This window comes from Neolamprologus brichardi, chromosome 3 (assembly GCF_056152115.1).
Source record: "Neolamprologus brichardi isolate AB-2024 chromosome 3, ASM5615211v1, whole genome shotgun sequence".
In the NCBI taxonomy this organism is placed as follows: Eukaryota; Metazoa; Chordata; class Actinopteri; order Cichliformes; family Cichlidae; genus Neolamprologus; species Neolamprologus brichardi.
In genome coordinates this window covers 13036895-13054996 of record NC_142106.1, presented here as the reverse complement: position 1 = coordinate 13054996, position 18102 = coordinate 13036895, and the positions used below count along the sequence as shown (strand labels likewise).

At 43.6% G+C, this 18102-nt stretch overlaps 1 protein-coding gene across 2 annotated transcripts; it reads right to left on the bottom strand.

Annotated features, from left to right (window-relative positions):
* Positions 1–522: 522 nt before the first annotated feature.
* Positions 523–16173, bottom strand: LOC148103544 (junctional adhesion molecule-like). 2 transcript variants are annotated; one of them, XM_087838695.1, is made up of 5 exons: positions 16026–16173; positions 15403–15738; positions 2081–2437; positions 1745–1842; positions 523–1492 (listed from the first exon to the last, which is right to left on the bottom strand). In XM_087838695.1, the coding sequence occupies exons 1-5, from the start codon at positions 16156–16158 to the stop codon at positions 1235–1237; spliced, it is 1182 nt and encodes a 393-aa protein (XP_087694821.1). In that variant the 5' UTR covers positions 16159–16173; the 3' UTR covers positions 523–1234. The 2 variants fall into 2 exon arrangements, 1 of the variants encoding a protein (XP_087694821.1); XR_015718571.1 differs by lacking the exons at positions 523–1492; positions 15403–15738; positions 16026–16173 and adding an exon at positions 2783–2916 and having other exon boundaries at positions 1834–2437.
* Positions 16174–18102: the final 1929 nt, after the last annotated feature.

The window sequence follows — 18102 nt, the reverse complement described above, 5'->3', positions numbered from 1 at the left end:
CACACAGCTGCTGCAGATTTATCAGCTGCACAGACATGATGTGAATCTCTCGTTCCAACACATTTGTTTGAGATGTGGAGACTGTGGAGGCGACCTGAGTACAGTGAACTCATCGTCATGTTCAAGAAACCAGCTGGAACGAAGCAAGTTTTTGTCACATTAATGGAAATAAAACATCCATACCAGTGTTATGTGATGTGTGAACCATCTGAATGAGGTTTCAGTGTTTCCATGTCTGCACATCAGAGCATGACTTACACGTCACATCAGTTAAATCCTTTGTTCTTTCTCTCTGTAGTCATAAACGACCAGGTTAACCAATTAAAACATAAACATGTTTTACAGCATTTATAGCTGCTGTTGTGTTTACAAACTCTGTCACAGTTTATGGGATTCATTACGTATTCTTAATATTTATTGGCAAAATAAATTTGTAGTAAAATTTGTCTGACAACTGCAAGAAAAACAAAAACAAACATGAAAAACAAAACATGGATCACTTTGATTCCAGCTTCAGTTTTATTCAGGAAACAACAACAGCCATATCAAAAGGCACTTTATCTTTACAGTAGAAACATTAGAACCACAAAATTCTAAAAACTGAACCGAGTCAACAATTCAGAAAGATTCTGATGAAAAATTCACTTTTACAAAATAAATAATCATTCAAGATAAATAATCATCCCTCATAAAATCTTCTTTAGAAATAAATATATTAAAAACAGTGTGCTGTAACAGAGTTAAGACGTGTGGAGCGTGATGGTTGTTGTCTCATAGCAAGAAGGCTCTGATGACACCATCAGGTCGAGGTCTTTCTGTGTGGAGTTTGCAGGTCCTCCCGAGTCCTCAGGCTTCTTTCCACAGAGTTAGGTTAATTGGTTTTAGTGCGAGTGGTTTTGTGTCTCTGTGTTAGACCCGCGACAGACTGGTGACCTGTCCAGGGTGTACCCAGTCTCTTGCCCTAAGACAGCTGGGATAGGCTCCAGCGCCCCCCGTGACTCTGACAAGGCTAAGCGGAGGGCGCAGTACAGCACAGACTGGACAGACAATGAGGAGCTAAAGGTACAACTTCTTCTTTGGACAATTTGTATACAACTTCAAATTAATTAATAGGCGTTTAGGTTTCATGATTAAAGCTCAGATCAGCTGAAAAAAACTGAAACATTTAAAACAGACTCAAGTTTAAACGGAAGCTGGTATGAACCCTGCTTCTGTGGTTTAAGCTTTCTGTAGATCAAAACACCAACTCCAAAAGGTTAAACACCACCTCCACCAAGTCCCAAAGCAACTCCCTCCCTCTATCCACCACCTCCAGCAACTCCATCACTTTAGCCACCACCGTCAACAACTCGCTCCCTCTAGCCACCAGCGCCAACAACTCCCTAAACAACTGTCTCCCTCTAGCCACCAGCACAGGCAACTTCATCACTTTAGCTGCCACTGTCAACGACTTCCAAAGCAGCTTCCATCCATCCTTCTTCCCTCCATCCTTCTTCCCTCCATCCTCCTTCCCTCCATCCTTCTTCCCTCCAGCCTCCTTCCCTCCAGCCTCCTTCCTTCCATCCTCCTTCCCTCCATCCTTCTTCCCTCCAGCCTCCTTCCCTCCAGCCTCCTTCCCTCCATCCTTCTTCCCTCCAGCCTCCTTCCCTCCATCCTTCTTTCCTCCATCCTTCTTCCCTCCAGCCTCCTTCCCTCCAGCCTCCTTCCCTCCATCCTTCTTCCCTCCAGCCTCCTTCCCTCCAGCCTCCTTCCCTCCATCCTTCTTCCCTCCAGCCTCCTTCCCTCCATCCTTCTTTCCTCCAGCCTCCTCCCCTCCATCCTCTGTGAGTCCTCCTGTCTGACCTGCAGGTGAGAAACAGGTGTGAGGTGTCAGCTGTCAGGTAGGTGATGAGTGAAGAACAGAACAGAATCCATTTCCTCTTCAAACTGCTGTCAGACATTATCTACTGCACTCTGATCACATCACTCAGACCAGCTGCTTTCTACAAAGTCTCATCAACAACATCTTTAGAAACAAACATCAACAACCAGGAAGCAGCTTCACCTCTGATCACACACACACTCAACTCTACTCACTCACCTGGAGGATCAACAACTCTCAGGGTGATGATGCTGATGGGGCTGCTCCTCAAAACAGCTCCTTTCCCACGCTTTTTTCCTCTCTGGACACGACACACGTATGTTCCAGTGTCATTAATCGTCACATTGTTCAGAATCAGAGACACGTCTCCATCCTTCATCTGTCTGTCCTGCAGATCCACCCGGCCCTTAAAAGATGGATGCTGGTGATCTGAATTAAAGTGACCATCCCGGTACAAGATGACATTTCCTGTCTCCAGGTCAGCTCTGCTCCATTTTACAATGGCGGTGTTGTTGTTTGGAGCTTGGCATGGGAGAGTGACGTTCTGTCCAGACTCGGCTGTGATGGTTTTCTGGTCTGAAAGAGGAAACGACACAGAGCAGAGAGGTTAAAAAAAGTCATGAACTAAAATTGTACAATTTTAGTTCAAATCATTGGCATGTATGTATGGAAGAGGTCAGGAAATCCTGATCCTGGTGGGAAAAAACACACGAGGGGTCCATAACTGATACCCACACGGCTTCAGCATTAATGATCATTAACATGTAAATATGAAGCAGACAGTTTCCTCCTGCTCACTGGGACAGGAAGTACAACCCTTTTTTAAGACTAGCAGGAAAACCTCGGGCTCGTTTGTGACAGCGTTGCGTTTACTCGCTCCTTCTTTTGGCGGATTTTCTAGTTTATAAAGTTTCGTTTTACCTCCGTCCTTAAAGAGATGGTAGAAACAACTTCCGAGCGCAAACTTTGCATTGTTAGAAAGTTTAACGAGGATATCCAGACGGCTTAGAAGAAGTAGGACCGGGAGAGGACCAGGCCTCTGCTCTGCTTTAGAAGGTTCCGGAAAACCCCGCCCCCTTCTCTGGCGTCACATTTTCTCCGTGCGGGACTTTTAAATCTCTTCAGAGTAAGTACAACACTGAGCGAACATCAGCACAGATGTGGAGTTTGTTTCACACATTTGTGTCCTGCTCACAGTGACAGCAGGCTGCTCACGTAGTTTACACAGAGAGAAGAGCAGTGGAAGAGTCGCTGTGATAATCAAGTATAACGTGTGTTGTCAGTGTAATGTAATGTGTACTTTATTAATCCTGTCGGAAATTAGTCCGCTGCATTTAACACATTCAGTCAGTGAAGCAGCGAGCAGCCACCAGTCCAGCGCCCCGGGAGCAGTGTGTACAGACGGTACCTTACTCAGGGATACCTCAGGGTCGGTGAAGCCCCGACCTTCCGATCATAGCACAAGCACCCCACTGATCTATCTCTGCCACCTCAGTGTGTTGTCAGTGTGTAGCTACCGTGGATCGCAGTGTGTTATGAGTGTGTAGTTACCGTGCAAAAAACAAAAAATCAGTTAAAATCAGTTGAACTCACTTGAAGAGACAGCCGAGAGAAGGCAGGTGAAAATCACAGAGCAGCAGACTGATGTCAGGTCCATTACTTGTAGTTCTGTGGGTGCTGAGATCAGTGTTTTTAAAGTTCGCAGAAAAAAAAGTTCCTGAAAAATTGATTTGACTTTAAAGTTGTTGCCAAAGCCCGAACTGGTTGGCAGATGTGTCAGCGACCTGCTGTTAAAACCGTCGGTGGGACTGTGAGGTCCCACAGTGGACGAAGGAGGAGAAAATCAAGATTCCCGGACTAACCGGAAATAATACCGATGTCTGCTTTCAGAGTAAAGTTAAGTAAAATTAAGCCTTGGATAACTTCCTGCTGACTGACGAGGCAAAACTTTATTTTGAAGGAACTTGCGTCATCAATACGGAAACTGCACGTGCAGGTTGCTTTAGCTTTCAGTCAAAATATTTTGCGCCAAACTTTCTCGTGTTGTGGGGTCAAAAATGACCCCACATTTTATTTTCACTCGAAAACAAAACAAAACAAACAAACCAGGGTATATTTTTATGTAAACAAGGTCTGGTGGTCCTTAATTGCAAAATGAAGGGGAAATTTTGTGGTAATGTGATGGTTTTAAGTAAAACTAAAGGTGTATGTACTTTTAAAAAAAAAACCCTAAATGAGGTGGGTCGTTTTTGATCCAGAGGACAAAAGATGTATGGCAATCGGGAGGACATTATGAGGGTTAAAAGGGTCTTGTTATCTATAATGTGTCAACAAATTGGTCAAATATTTCTCTCATGAATGATAGCAACTGATGTATTTCCTTTATTTATCTGGGTAAAAGTGTCATTTATATTAAAAATGTCCTTTTAAAAAGAGATGTGGCCACGATGGCGGGAGAAGTTGTAAGAAATATAACATTACTGTCATATGAGGATATTTAAGTCACCATAAAGGACTGATTTGATTGCAATGTGGAACAATTACAGTGTCATAAAGGTACTTCAACAACAGCTCATTTCTTCATTTTATTTATAACTCATTCATAAATCATGTTCACTACAGTCTGTTTAAAAATATAAGAATATTAGAGAAAAACACTCAGAAACATCAGAAAGTCCAACACATAAATTTCTGGATTTCTAACAAACCCTTTCAGTCTAAATGTTAAATCCTTAGTTTGAATCAGTGAAGTAGAACATGAGCAGAGGAAAACAGGATGTTTTTTATAATATATATATATATGTTATCTGTTGTCCACATTGTAGAGGGTGACTTTGCCTGTAAACAGTAAAATGTGTACAGTCAGGTTAAAGTGGATTCAGCAGGTGGGGAGACTTAAAAGTGTTTGTAGTGGCTCAGCACAGGAAAATAATCACAGTCGTTTCTAATGTCAGTTAAAAAAACACTGAAGTATATATATATATATATATATATAAATTTACTGCATTGAAGTGTAGAGTCAACACAAAATAGAAGTGAAGACAAAATGGAGAAGTGTTAGTTTGGAGAAATCTCTCCTGCAGCATGAAACAGGAAGTGCTTCTTTTTCCACAGCTCTTTGGCAGCCTGACATATTTTTTGATTTTCCGTCTTAAAAATATTAATTTATAAAAGATCAGAAAACAAAGAAAGAGCAGTGAACAGCAAACTTCTGACCGGCTGCAAATTAAGCTTTAATTTTGTGTTTGGTCTGATTCCATCAACCCTTCACTCTTCTTTATTGACAGTTTTTTTGGTCAGCTTTAAAATGTACACTGAAAATGTACATTTTTTTCTGTTTCATTTTTCTTAGCCTTATGTGCAAGAAGCCACTCTGATGTAACAAGGATAAGATTGTTAAAAGGTAACTGAACTGGTTCTTATTGCTTTTTTACTCTACCTGAGCATTTAAAGCACTTTATACACATTTATACAAGCGCTTTTTTCTTTGCTTTTTTCTATGGAACTTCTGTCTATCTAACATGAATACATGGAAATATATGTAGACATTAATAATAGTCTATATTTTACAAACCCCATTTCCAAAAACATTGGAAAACTTTCTAAAACTGCAATAAAAACTAAAATTTGTAATTTTGTAATTCACTTTAACTTTGATTTAACAGGCAAATTAACAGAGAAAAGATTTTCAGTGTTTTCAATAACAAACTCATTTCTATTTGACAAACACATTTAGAAATCGGTGCCTGCAACCAGTGGCGGAGCGGGGGGTGGGTGGGTGGGGGGGCTTACTGGGCTTAAGCCCGGGTTGTTTTTTCAGAAGCCCGGGGTCTTTTAGACTGTAATTTGTTTCATAGTAAGATGCCTGACTGACAACTGTATAAAACAAAAACTACACACAATATTCGAAGCACATAGTGCACACTGTGGGAATTTACGACTGTGCGTAAATTCCCCCTAATATTGGTATGATCCGAGCTCAGACACTGAGCGACTGAGCGAGGGGGCGGGGACAGCTGCTGCCTGCGAGTGCGCTGTTGGAGAAACGCAGCCAGGCAGACAGAGGAGAACTGAAGTTTGAGCAGGTGCCAAAGCAAATCATTCGTACTGTACAAATAATGTAAATATGACGGTGAATCACGAAAGATTGATATCAAACTGATCACTTGACCCATATTACGTTACTTGCTCTTCAAGTGAATCAACAAATGAAAAGCCGAACAACAACAATGCTGTTTCTTTAGAGAGTCTTAGCTTACATGTGTGTTTATTTCATATTTTCAGTTGTTTCCCTCCACGGCTAAATAAATCGGTTTCAGTAATGTACTGATATACAAGAATGGACATAAGGAGCTTCTTTCAAAGAAAAAACTCAGGTAGATGTTATTTTATATATTATGCTTTGTATGTTGTTCAGTATATTTCTATGCGAAACAAGAGGAATTTCAATACAGCAGTATATTCACAGTTTAAACCAGATATTTACATACACTCTAGGGAAAAAAAATAAAAACTTTTTCTTTTTTTACTGTACAACATCAATTTAGAGTAAACTTGTTTTGTTTTAGATAAATAAATATTGAAATATCTTTTGAATTAGTTAAATGTCAGAATAAAGAGAGACAGAGCTTCTATTTTAATCACTTTCATCAAATGTAGGAGTACATATACACTAAGTTTATTGTTAATTAAGATTAATTAAGAAAACTCCAGATGATTCCATTCTGAGCTTAAGAAGCTTCTGATTGGTTAGTAGAGTCCATGTGGGTAAATTGGTGGCACAGCTGTGGATGCATATGAGGCAAAACACAGAGCCTGTTTCTTTGAAATGGGAAAGTTTCTTTGAAAAATCAAGAGATGTCAACCAAAACACCTGGAAAAGAATTCTGGAAAAGAATTGTGGAGCTCCATAAGTGTGGCTCAATTTTGAATACAATTTGGTGCCATTTACACTTAAGAAATACAGACAGTTTCTCTCTTTACTCTTAAAGTTAACAAATATGCTTTTTATATTTATCAATCTAAAAAAAGAAACATTTAGTCTGATTTGATGTTACAATTAAAAAGTGTTTGTGTTTTTATCTGAAGAGTATGTAAATATCTGGTTTCCATTGTATATTTGTGTTTGGCTTGATTGTCAGCACAAAGAGGGAGAGAGAGGAACAGAGAGGGAGAGAGATGACGAAAATGACGACAGAACAGAGATGGAACAAGAGCAGGTGAGACACACATGTTAGTCAAATGGTTGTTTGCCAAAAACCTATCAGAACATGTATCTCGTACCTATTGTATCTTTTTAGATAGCGTTTGTTACTTTTAAAATTCTATATTTATTAAGTTATGCAGGCTTGTTTGCTCAACAAGGCTAAATAATTATATAAACTTTTCAGAATCTAAATAGTGTACTTTGGTAGAATTAAAAAATAAGTGTAGTGCAGGTCTAAGATGATTTTTAGTGCTGCTATCATCTAGTTCTAATTCTGGTTCTGTCTTGGTTACTGTTGTAGTCCTGTTTTAATTCTGGATCAGTTCTGGGTCTGGTTGAATTGGGGTTTAGTCCCTGTGTCTTGATACAGGCCCGACTTTGTTCTGCCTTGCTGCTTAATTAAAAAACTCGTTTAAGGTGTCCTGTGTATATATATATATATATATATATATATATATGAAGTCATTCTTTTTTGAACAAAGCTCAAAACAGAGCCTAATAATCTTTCAGTCATTTCTACCCTCACTTAATTTCCTTTGGCTGCTCAGCTCTCACACAGTGGCTCAGCTACGCTCCAATCCGTCCATATTGTGGCCAATCACATGCGAGGATATAGGATAATATAATTAAGTGAAAAACAGAGAGGGTGAGAGACGCAACAGTCAAGTGGAGCATGTGTCTGTCCTCTCAGTGAGTGAGTGAGACAGTAGACAGCGGTGAGGAGGGCTGTGCGAAAGCAAAAACACATAAATATGCCCGAGACCCGTAAACGAAGCAGCATCTGGCTGCAGTTTAAAGACTTTTTTTGTCTCGGTCTTGGTCTCGGTCTCGTCTCAACTTGGTCTCGGTCTTGGTCTTGGTCTCGATACCCTCTGGTCTTGGTCTTGGTCTTGGTCTTGGTCTCGATACCCTCTGGTCTTGGTCTTGTCTTGGTCTCGGATTAGGCGGTCTTGACTACAAGTCTAGCAGGAACAGAGCAGGAGTTAGAGAGAGAAAGGGGGGAGGGGCGGCAGTTACAGCAGGAGGGAGAGAGAGAAAGGGGGATGGGCGGTAGTTGCACTTGCAGTAGCAAAGGGAACAGAGCAGGAGGGAGAGAGAGAAAGGGGGGAGGGGTGGCAGTTGCACTCGCAGTAGCGAAGGGAACAGAGCAGGAGTCAGAGAGAGAAAGGGGGAAGGGCGGTATTTACACTTGCAGTAGGGCAGGAACAGAGCAGGAGTTAGAGAGAGAAAGGGGAGGGGCGGTAGTTACTCTCGCAGTTGCAAAGGGAACAGAGCAGGAGTCAGAGAGAGGAAGGGGGAAGGGCGGTATTTACACTTGCAGTAGGGCAGGAACAGAGCAGGAGTTAGAGAGAGAAAGGGGTAGGGGCGGTAGTTACTCTCGCAGTTGCAAAGGGAACAGAGCAGGAGTCAGAGAGAGGAAGGGGGAAGGGCGGTATTTACACTTGCAGTAGGGAAAGGAACAGAGCAGGAGTCAGAGAGAGAAAGAGGGGAGGGGCGGTAGTTACACTCGCAGTAGCGAAGGGAAAAGATTAGGAGTCAGAGAGAGAAAGGGGGAAGGGTGGTAGTTACACTCGCAGTAGGGCAGGAACAGAGCAGAAGGGAGAGAGAGAAAGGGTGGAGGGGCGGTAGTTACTGCAGTAGGGAGAGAGAGAAAGGGGGATGGGCGGTAGTTGCACTCTCAGTACGGCAGGAACAGAGCAGGAGTTAGAGAGAGAAAGGGTGGAGGGGCGGTAGTTACAGCAGGAGGGAGAGAGAGAAAGGGGGATGGGCAGTAGTTGCACTCTCAGTAGGGCAGGAACAGAGCAGGAGTTAGAGAGAGAAAGAGGGGAGGGGCGGTAGTTACAGCAGGAGGGGGAGAGAGAGAAAGGGGGGATGGGCGGTAATTACACTCGCAGTAGCGAAAAGAACAGAGCAGGAGTCAGAGAGAGAAAGAGGGGAGGGGCGGTAGTTACAGCAGGAGGGGGAGAGAGAGAAAGGGGGGAGGGGCGGTAGTTACACTTGCAGTAGGGCAGGAAAACAGCAGGAGTCAGAGAGAGAAAGGGGAGGGGCGGTAGTTACTCTCGCAGTTGCAAAGGGAACAGAGCAGGAGTCAGAGAGAGAAAGGGGGAAGGGCGGTATTTACACTTGCAGTAGGGCAGGAACAGAGCAGGAGTTAGAGAGAGAAAGGGGTAGGGGCGGTAGTTACTCTCGCAGTTGCAAAGGGAACAGAGCAGGAGTCAGAGAGAGGAAGGGGGAAGGGCGGTATTTACACTTGCAGTAGGGAAAGGAACAGAGCAGGAGTCAGAGAGAGAAAGAGGGGAGGGGCGGTAGTTACACTCGCAGTAGCGAAGGGAAAAGATTAGGAGTCAGAGAGAGAAAGGGGGAAGGGTGGTAGTTACACTCGCAGTAGGGCAGGAACAGAGCAGAAGGGAGAGAGAGAAAGGGTGGAGGGGCGGTAGTTACTGCAGTAGGGAGAGAGAGAAAGGGGGATGGGCGGTAGTTGCACTCTCAGTAGGGCAGGAACAGAGCAGGAGTTAGAGAGAGAAAGGGTGGAGGGGCGGTAGTTACAGCAGGAGGGAGAGAGAGAAAGGGGGATGGGCGGTAGTTGCACTCTCAGTAGGGCAGGAACAGAGCAGGAGTTAGAGAGAGAAAGAGGGGAGGGGCGGTAGTTACAGCAGGAGGGGGAGAGAGAGAAAGGGGGGAGGGGCGGTAGTTACACTTGCAGTAGGGCAGGAAAACAGCAGGAGTCAGAGAGAGAAAGGGGGGAGGGGCGGTAGTTACACTCGCAGTAGCGAAAAGAACAGAGCAGGAGTCAGAGAGAGAAAGAGGGGAGGGGCGGTAGTTACAGCAGGAGGGGGAGAGAGAGAAAGGGGGGAGGGGCGGTAGTTACACTTGCAGTAGGGCAGGAAAACAGCAGGAGTCAGAGAGAGAAAGGGGGGAGGGGCGGTAGTTACACTTGCAGTAGGGCAGGAAAACAGCAGGAGTCAGAGAGAGAAAAAGGGGAGGGGCGGTAGTTACACTCGCAGTAGGGCAGGAACAGAGCAGAAGGGAGAGAGAGAAAGAGGGGAGGGGCGGTATTTACACTTGCAGTAGGGCAGGAACAGAGCAGGAGTCAGAGAGAGAAAGGGGAGAGGGGCGGTAGTTACACTCGCAGTAGCGATTGGAAAAGAGCAGGAGTCAGAGAGAGAAAGGGGGGAGGGGCGGTAGTTCCACTCACAGTAGGGCAGGAACAGAGCAGGAGTTAGAGAGTGAAAGGGGGGAGGGGCGGTAGTTATAGCAGGAGGGAGAGAGAGAAAGGGGGATGGGCGGTAGTTGCACTCTCAGTAGGGCAGGAACAGAGCAGGAGTTAGAGAGAGAAAGGGGGGAGGGGCGGCAGTTACAGCAGGAGGGAGAGATGAAAGGGGGATGGGCGGTAGTTACACTTGCAGTAGCAAAGGGAACAGAGCAGGAGGGAGAGAGAGAAAGGGGGGAGGGGTGGCAGTTGCACTTGCAGTAGCAAAGGGAACAGAGCAGGAGGGAGAGAGCGAAAGGGGGGAGGGGTGGCAGTTGCACTCGCAGTAGCGAAGGGAACAGAGCAGGAGTCAGAGAGAGAAAGAGGGGAGGGGCGGTAGTTACACTCGCAGTAGCGAAGGGAAAAGATTAGGAGTCAGAGAGAGAAAGGGGGAAGGGTGGTAGTTACACTCGCAGTAGGGCAGGAACAGAGCAGAAGGGAGAGAGAGAAAGGGTGGAGGGGCGGTAGTTACAGCAGGAGGGAGAGAGAGAAAGGGGGATGGGCGGTAGTTGCACTCTCAGTAGGGCAGGAACAGAGCAGGAGTTAGAGAGAGAAAGAGGGGAGGGGCGGTAGTTACAGCAGGAGGGGGAGAGAGAGAAAGGGGGGATGGGCGGTAATTACACTCGCAGTAGAGAAAAGAACAGAGCAGGAGTCAGAGAGAGAAAGAGGGGAGGGGCGGTAGTTACAGCAGGAGGGGGAGAGAGAGAAAGGGGGGAGGGGCGGTAGTTACACTTGCAGTAGGGCAGGAAAAGAGCAGGAGTTAGAGAGAGAAAGGGGGGAGGGCGGTAGTTGCACTGTCAGTAGGGCAGGAACAGAGCAGGAGTCAGAGAGTGAAAGGGGGGAGGGGCGGTAGTTACAGCAGGAGGGGGAGAGAGAGAAAGGGGGGAGGGGCGGTAGTTACACCTGCAGTAGCAAAGGGAACGGAGCAGGAGGGAGAGAGAGAAATGGGGAGGGGCGGTAGTTGCTGTATATAAAGAGAACAGAGAGGCTCTGCTTTGTGATTCTCTTTTCCTCCTGTGTGTTTGTGTGTGCAGAGTTTCTACCAGAGCCAAATGTCGTCCACCAGTCCAACCACTGGAATCCAGCTGCTGCTCTCTAACTGGTCCACACAGCAGCTCCCTGAGACGTCCTGGAGACTCGGACGATCGTTGTCAGAAAGGAAATCACTCAAATAAGTCAATAACTAATCAGAGACGTCTGATTATCAGACAGTTACAAGGTTGATGGTAACACATTTTATATCCTTGGACTAAACTCAGTCTGCATCTACAGGATGGCTCTTATTGCATTATTACTGACTTATTATCACCATTTAACCTCTGCTTTATAACTAAAGTGCTCAGCAGCAGGTTTTCATAAAGTCAGACTGAAGTGAAAGAAGGAGTCAAATACAATCTCTTTATTGTGTTTATTTAAAGTTCACAGAGGAATGAATCACCGTTTGATGTCACAGCTGTCTGTGTCACTGTGAGAGACAATGAACAGAAAAATAAACATTTAAAATCTGAATATTAACACATTTATAGATGGTTTGTAAGATTTATAAGATTAATGTCTCATAAATGTATATTTTTCACTATTTTTCACAGGTACAAATGTGTTTTGTAACATGATGGAGATCATTTACTCCATTAATAAACAGCCTTCATCTACAATGTGTCGGATTTTACTTTCTGAGTGAAACACACAGTCACACGTTTATGTTAGAGCACCCTCCACTGTGCATGTCATCAGTGATTCTCTTCACTGACCCACAGATTTGAAATCAGGATGTCGCTCACATGTAAAACAACGTGTGTGTCTCTGAGCAGCTTTTACCAACCACCAAATTCATGAGACTGTAAAACGTTTACTGATGCTTGTTGCAGCTCTGGCAGCAGTCAGGGCTGCAGGTGGGTTGTTTTCACCAGAAGTGACCACTGCTACCAGAAATATGACAGCGTGACAGGTAACAGGTGTGACGTCAACTCAAAGCAGACGATAGTTTAGGTGGTATTCATTTTAAAGGCATTATTTTTTTTTTTCAAGTTTTATTCTTTAATGAGGAAGTGAGTTTGTAATTTGATGCAGCCAAGATGAAGTGGTCTGTGCTGCCATCTACTGACATTAAAGTGCAACAACAGGCTGCCCACCTCTGAGTCTGCAGCACTGAAGGTTTAATGTTTCCACTTCACACAGGATCAGGAGTGCTCAGCTCTTTACAAGAAAATCTGTCACACGTTTTCACTGACACTGAACACCACAAAAACATACAAACAAGTTCACAAGTTTTATTTCATTACAATCATATACACTCACTGGCCACATTATTAGGTACACCTTCCTAGTACTGAATTTGGTCTTTTTTACTTTCAGAGCTGCTTTAATTCTTCACAGCAGATTCAACAAGATGCTGCAAACATTCCTCTGATGTTTTGGTTCATGTGGACATGACATTATCACACAGCACCTGCAGATTTGTCCATGATGTAACTGCTGTTTCATCTCAAAGGTGGTTAGTTTGTACTGAACTTCAGCTCCAATGAACCCACAGAAAAAGTAATTGTACAGTCATCATCCTCTCAGAGTGCAGACAGCTTTGACTCTCAGTTACTGACTCACACCTCAGTGCTCTGTGGATGAGGTTCAGCCTACAAATATGTACAGTACACACTTTAAGTCCTGTTTCTCATCGATCAGTCACAACATCATCGTACAATCCACACTGATGTCTATATCACAGCCAATGTGGGCCACAAAAACAAAAGAAGATGAAATTCTGAGGCCACATCTGGAGCTCACGGGGTCCTGATGGAAGCAGCTTTCAGATACCTGAGAAACTTTCCTCATGTCTGTCTGCTTTTAGATGAAGTCCATCTACACTTACAAACACTGAAACACTGAAACACAGAAGAACATTTAAACTGAGTGACTGAGTTTGACCCACATGTTTTTTTTGTTTTTGTTCAAAGGATTAAAAACATTTCAATAAACGTGCTCGATACTTTTTCCTGTGACATTTCTTATTATTGCACATGATTTATGCACATCCATGGTGTGATTGCTTTGCATGTGTGGATTGGATGTTGTTACCAACACCTGGTGAACATTTCAATCACAGTAATCAGCAGAGATTTCCCACTGAAGCGTAAACTGGGAATGAGAAGTGAACCATCTTAATAAAGTAAAACCAGAGTTAATCCTGTAGTTACTTGGATAAGACTACTGATCACTGATGATGGAGGAGAAGAACAACAAATCAGACTAAATGTAAAACATTTTCTCTTTAGGACTGAGGGAACACGTGCTGGTTTTCAGGCTTTCTCACCACTGGGTGATGGCACTGGTGCCTCACAGCAACAAGGTCCTGGGTTTAAATCCAGCACGAATTTTACCCAAAACACAACATGTTTGTTATGTATGTATGTTACAGGGCAAGGTCTAAGTTCGTGTTTTGTTTGGTGTATAAATGCCTCCAGGCTTAATCTTAGTATATATCTCAAAAATTTATTTACATAGTACTTCTCATAAAGTAAAGAAGACACTCAAAATGATGTACTCATTAAAAGCAGAAACAAATACACATACATCACCTTCATTACACCTTCTCATCACCCCTCCTTCCCCACTCCCACACTCAGACATCAGACACTCATCATACAGAAACACTGGAGATTAAAAAGAAATGATAAATAACATAACAAGGCTACTAAGAATATAATGAAAAGGGAATAAACAAAGAAAATAGTAAATACATCAAAAGTAAAATACAATAAAGTGCAGCATGATAAATAAAAGATGGTCAACAGTCTCCTGTCTTGAGGGCTCTGAAGTGCTCGTAGCATAAAAGTAAATCTGAAAGATGAGAAGGTCCTGAACTGCTGAGTGTTAAAAACCAGTAAAAGGATCTTAAAGAGGACTCTGACTGCAGAGACGATAGCATTGGTGTAATTAAGGCTGTGGAGTTGATTTTTAAAGCAGCTGCAGTGACAAGTGTTTCTTTGAAAAACTAAAAAGACGAGCACTGCAGTAATCAACCCTGCAGGAGATGAAAGGAGGAGTCAGTGTCTCCACATCCTGAGTGAGTTGGAGGAAGTTTGCTGCCATCCAGGATTTAATATGTAAGATGCAGAGAGATCTGATTGGCTCTGTGTCATCAGGAGACACAGCAACATAAAGTTGTGGATCATCAGTTTAATCATGTGTACTGATTCTGTGTCTCCTGATGACATCACAAAGTTACAGCCTGTAAATGTTAAAAGCACTGGTCCCAGATCTGACCTGTGGAGCGCCATGGCTCAGTTTGTAGCTCCTGGATGAAGATTGATCAACACGTACAAAGAATCCTCCATCTGTGCAATTTAATCCAGTTAAAAACTCTCAGAGTCTCAATCAATGTCTCTAAACATCTGCAGTGATCCACAGGATCAAAACACTTCTCTGACACTTTGCTTTGCATAAATCTTAAACCGTAAACAAAAAACCAAGATTATCAGATGGTGGAGCTGTTACCATCTGGGGTAATGAAATGTAACACAAACAGGTTCTGATATTAAACTCTACTTTACTCAATCTATCTTTTTATCTAATTTTTATAGGTAACCAGTTTTAACTGGTTTTAATGTGCTCTCTCTCGTGTCATGGTGCTTTGTTTCAGACCATCTCTTCATTTGCTTCTTCATCAGGAGGAGGATGAAGAGGAGGATCCTTCTTCTGTTTTTTAAAGAATACAACAGCGACCACAACAAGTAACAAAGCAGAAACTATCAGTCCATCATGATGTCTTCTACCAACTTCATCCTCCTTCCCTCCATCCTCCTTCCCTCCATCCTCCTTCCCTCCATCCTCTGTGTGTCCTCCTGTCTGACCTGTAGGTGAGAAACAGGTGTGAGGTGTCAGCTGTCAGGTAGGTGATGAGTGAAGAACAGAACAGAATCCATTTCCTCTTCAAACTGCTGTCAGACATTATCTACTGCACTCTGATCACATCACTCAGACCAGCTGCTTTCTACAAAGTCTCATCAACAACATCTTTAGAAACAAACATCAACAACCAGGAAGCAGCTTCACCTCTGATCACACACACACTCAACTCTGCTCACTCACCTGGAGGATCAACATGAAGGTAGATGATGCTGATGGGTTTCCATGAGCGTATTTCTCCCACGAAGACACGACACTCGTATGTTCCACTATCATCAGTCCTCACATTGTTCAGAATCAAAGACACGTCTCCATCCTTCATCTGTCTGTCCTGCAGATCCACCCGGTTCTTAAAAGATGGATGCTGGTTGTCTGGAACAAACAGATCATCCCGGTACAAGAGGACATAATCTGGCTGCAGGTCAGCTCTGCTCCACTCTACCACTATGATGTTGTTGTTTGGAGCTCCACATGTCAGAGTGACGTCCTGTCCAGACTCAGCTGTGATGCTTTTGTGCCCTGAAAGAGAAAACAACACAGAGCAGAGAGGTTACAGATGTCTAAGTATAACTGTTCACCTTTACAGCAGCCCCCCCCCCCCCCTCAAAATCATCTTTTTTTTTTTTGCCTTTGTTGTGATGATAGTTTATAGCACAGAGGGAAAAGCTCATTTGCTGCCACCTTAAGTGGTGCGATGTTGATTTCCGCCAGTAGGTGGCAGTGGTGGCTCAGAAGAATGAGTTACTGGCAAAGTAATCCCCTACAAAAGTAACGCAGGCCAGTTATTGTAATGGAAGCTCGCTCACCTGGAGGATCAACACTCAGGTAGATGATGCTGATGAGCTTCCATGTTTCATCCAAGCGGACACGACACTGGTATGTTCCAGTGTCAGCAGTCGTCACATTGTTCAGAATCAAAGACACGTCTCCATCCTTCATCTGACTGTCCTGCAGATCGACTCTGTTCTTAAACGAGTGATGCTGGTTGTCTTGAACAATGTGCTCATCCCGGTACAAAAGGACATATTAATCTCCCAGGTCAGCTCGGCTCCACTCTGCAAGATCATTGATGGTGCTTGGAGCTCGACACGTCAGAGTGACGTTCTGTCCAGACTCAGCTGTGATGTTTTTCTGGTCTGAAAGAGGAAACAACACAAAGCAGAGAGGTTAAAGGTCAAAGTATTTTTAATGGATTTTACAAAAATGCCATCAGCTTTTTGCAAACACACTTTTGAACAGTTACTGTTTTTTTTTGTTTTTTTCAGTCTGGAATTCAAATAGATCCTTTGTAATAAATATAATAATTTATGTTCTTATGTTCAACAATGTGTATTAATAAAATTATGTTAGCTGACATTTTCTTCCTTCCATCCATGTAACCATTCATTTTTTCTGCTTATCCCATTCAGTTGTTCTCTATGCGTGTTTTTTAATCATTTGTTTACAGGAAGTGCAAAGTCCTCCTGTTAGCAGGACATAACTTTACTCACAGTCTGTATATTCGGTTATTTTAATGCCGTTTGACCGGATATTACATAATTAGAGAATTAAAGTTTTGTCGGTGTTTTTCCAGTGGAGCTGAAGTTAAACTGGATAAATGCGTTCAGTTCAACAGCTCTGTGTAAATGTTCAGACAAATCTCACATCTTTTACTGTTAACATGCATTTATACAGATGTTACCACATACACAACTGTATGTAGTAAATATTGTAAACAAATACATGAATAACTAGCCCGGAAAAGCTGACAGTTAAACACGACACCAGATCTCGCGTCGGTGTATCACGTGACTTAAACCGCATCCTGATCCTTCCGTGGACAAGTCTCCGCTCCTGTCGTTTGACGCGGTCTTGATATTATCGTTATTCTGACGGTACTATAACTCAGTAAGTGTAACTGTGGTGTCCGGACGACTTTGAAGGAGTACCTGCAGATAAACTAGGTTTAATTCTGGATTTGGACCTTTTTTTTTTTTGTCGCGGTTGCTTCTGGACGTCGTTGAGCGCGGTTTCCTCGGTCTCCGGATTATTCGACGATAAAATGTTTGTTTTTGTGTGTGATCCTTCACAAAGCAGCTGTGTGTGTTTGTCAAAGCAGCTACAAACTGTTTGGAGTGAACATGGAGCGGAGACAGAGACGGAGAGGAATAAGGAGCTTGTGTTTGAGGCCTGGATACGACTACAGGAAAACTGGAAACATGGCGACTGTACACTGGAGTGTAGCCAGCGTGTCTCTGTGGGTGGACGTGCTGTCTGCACTGTGGGTAGCTGACCAGACCTAACCGACATCATATTAACGGTGTTAAATCCATCACGATTTCTTTTAGAGAGTCTGCAACACGTTGGAGGAAGTCTTTAAGCCACCGAGCTCGCCGTGGATCGTCAGCCGGACCAGCAGCTTCTTAAACGGCGAAGAGAGCTGAAGCAGAAGCGGACATGCCGATCTTCTGTGCGGCCAGGCTAAACCTCCAGCTCCCGGTGTTTTCCTCACAAACACCACGTCACATTTAAAGAGAAAACTGGTTAAGACGCAAAACACAGTGACTCTGGTAAGACGACACGGAGGGCTGTGTGTGATTACAGCAGACACCAGGAACTGCCTCAGATGTGTGTCACAAGTTGATCTGGCTGTAGGCTGTGGCACTTGGCCAGAGGTGGCGCTGTACAAAGTAAACTGCTCGCTGTAGTTGTGAAGCAAAAACGCTGAAACCGGAGAAATAAAACGTGCGAGGGGAAAGATAACGACGAGTCTCCCGATCGTTGACTCTTGCTGTCCTGTGAACAACATCGGCGTGGTGTTAATTGTTTGCTGTTTTCGCGATCGCGTCGCGCATAAGGATATCACCAGGTAAACTCGAAACATTTGTAAACATTTTGTTGTTC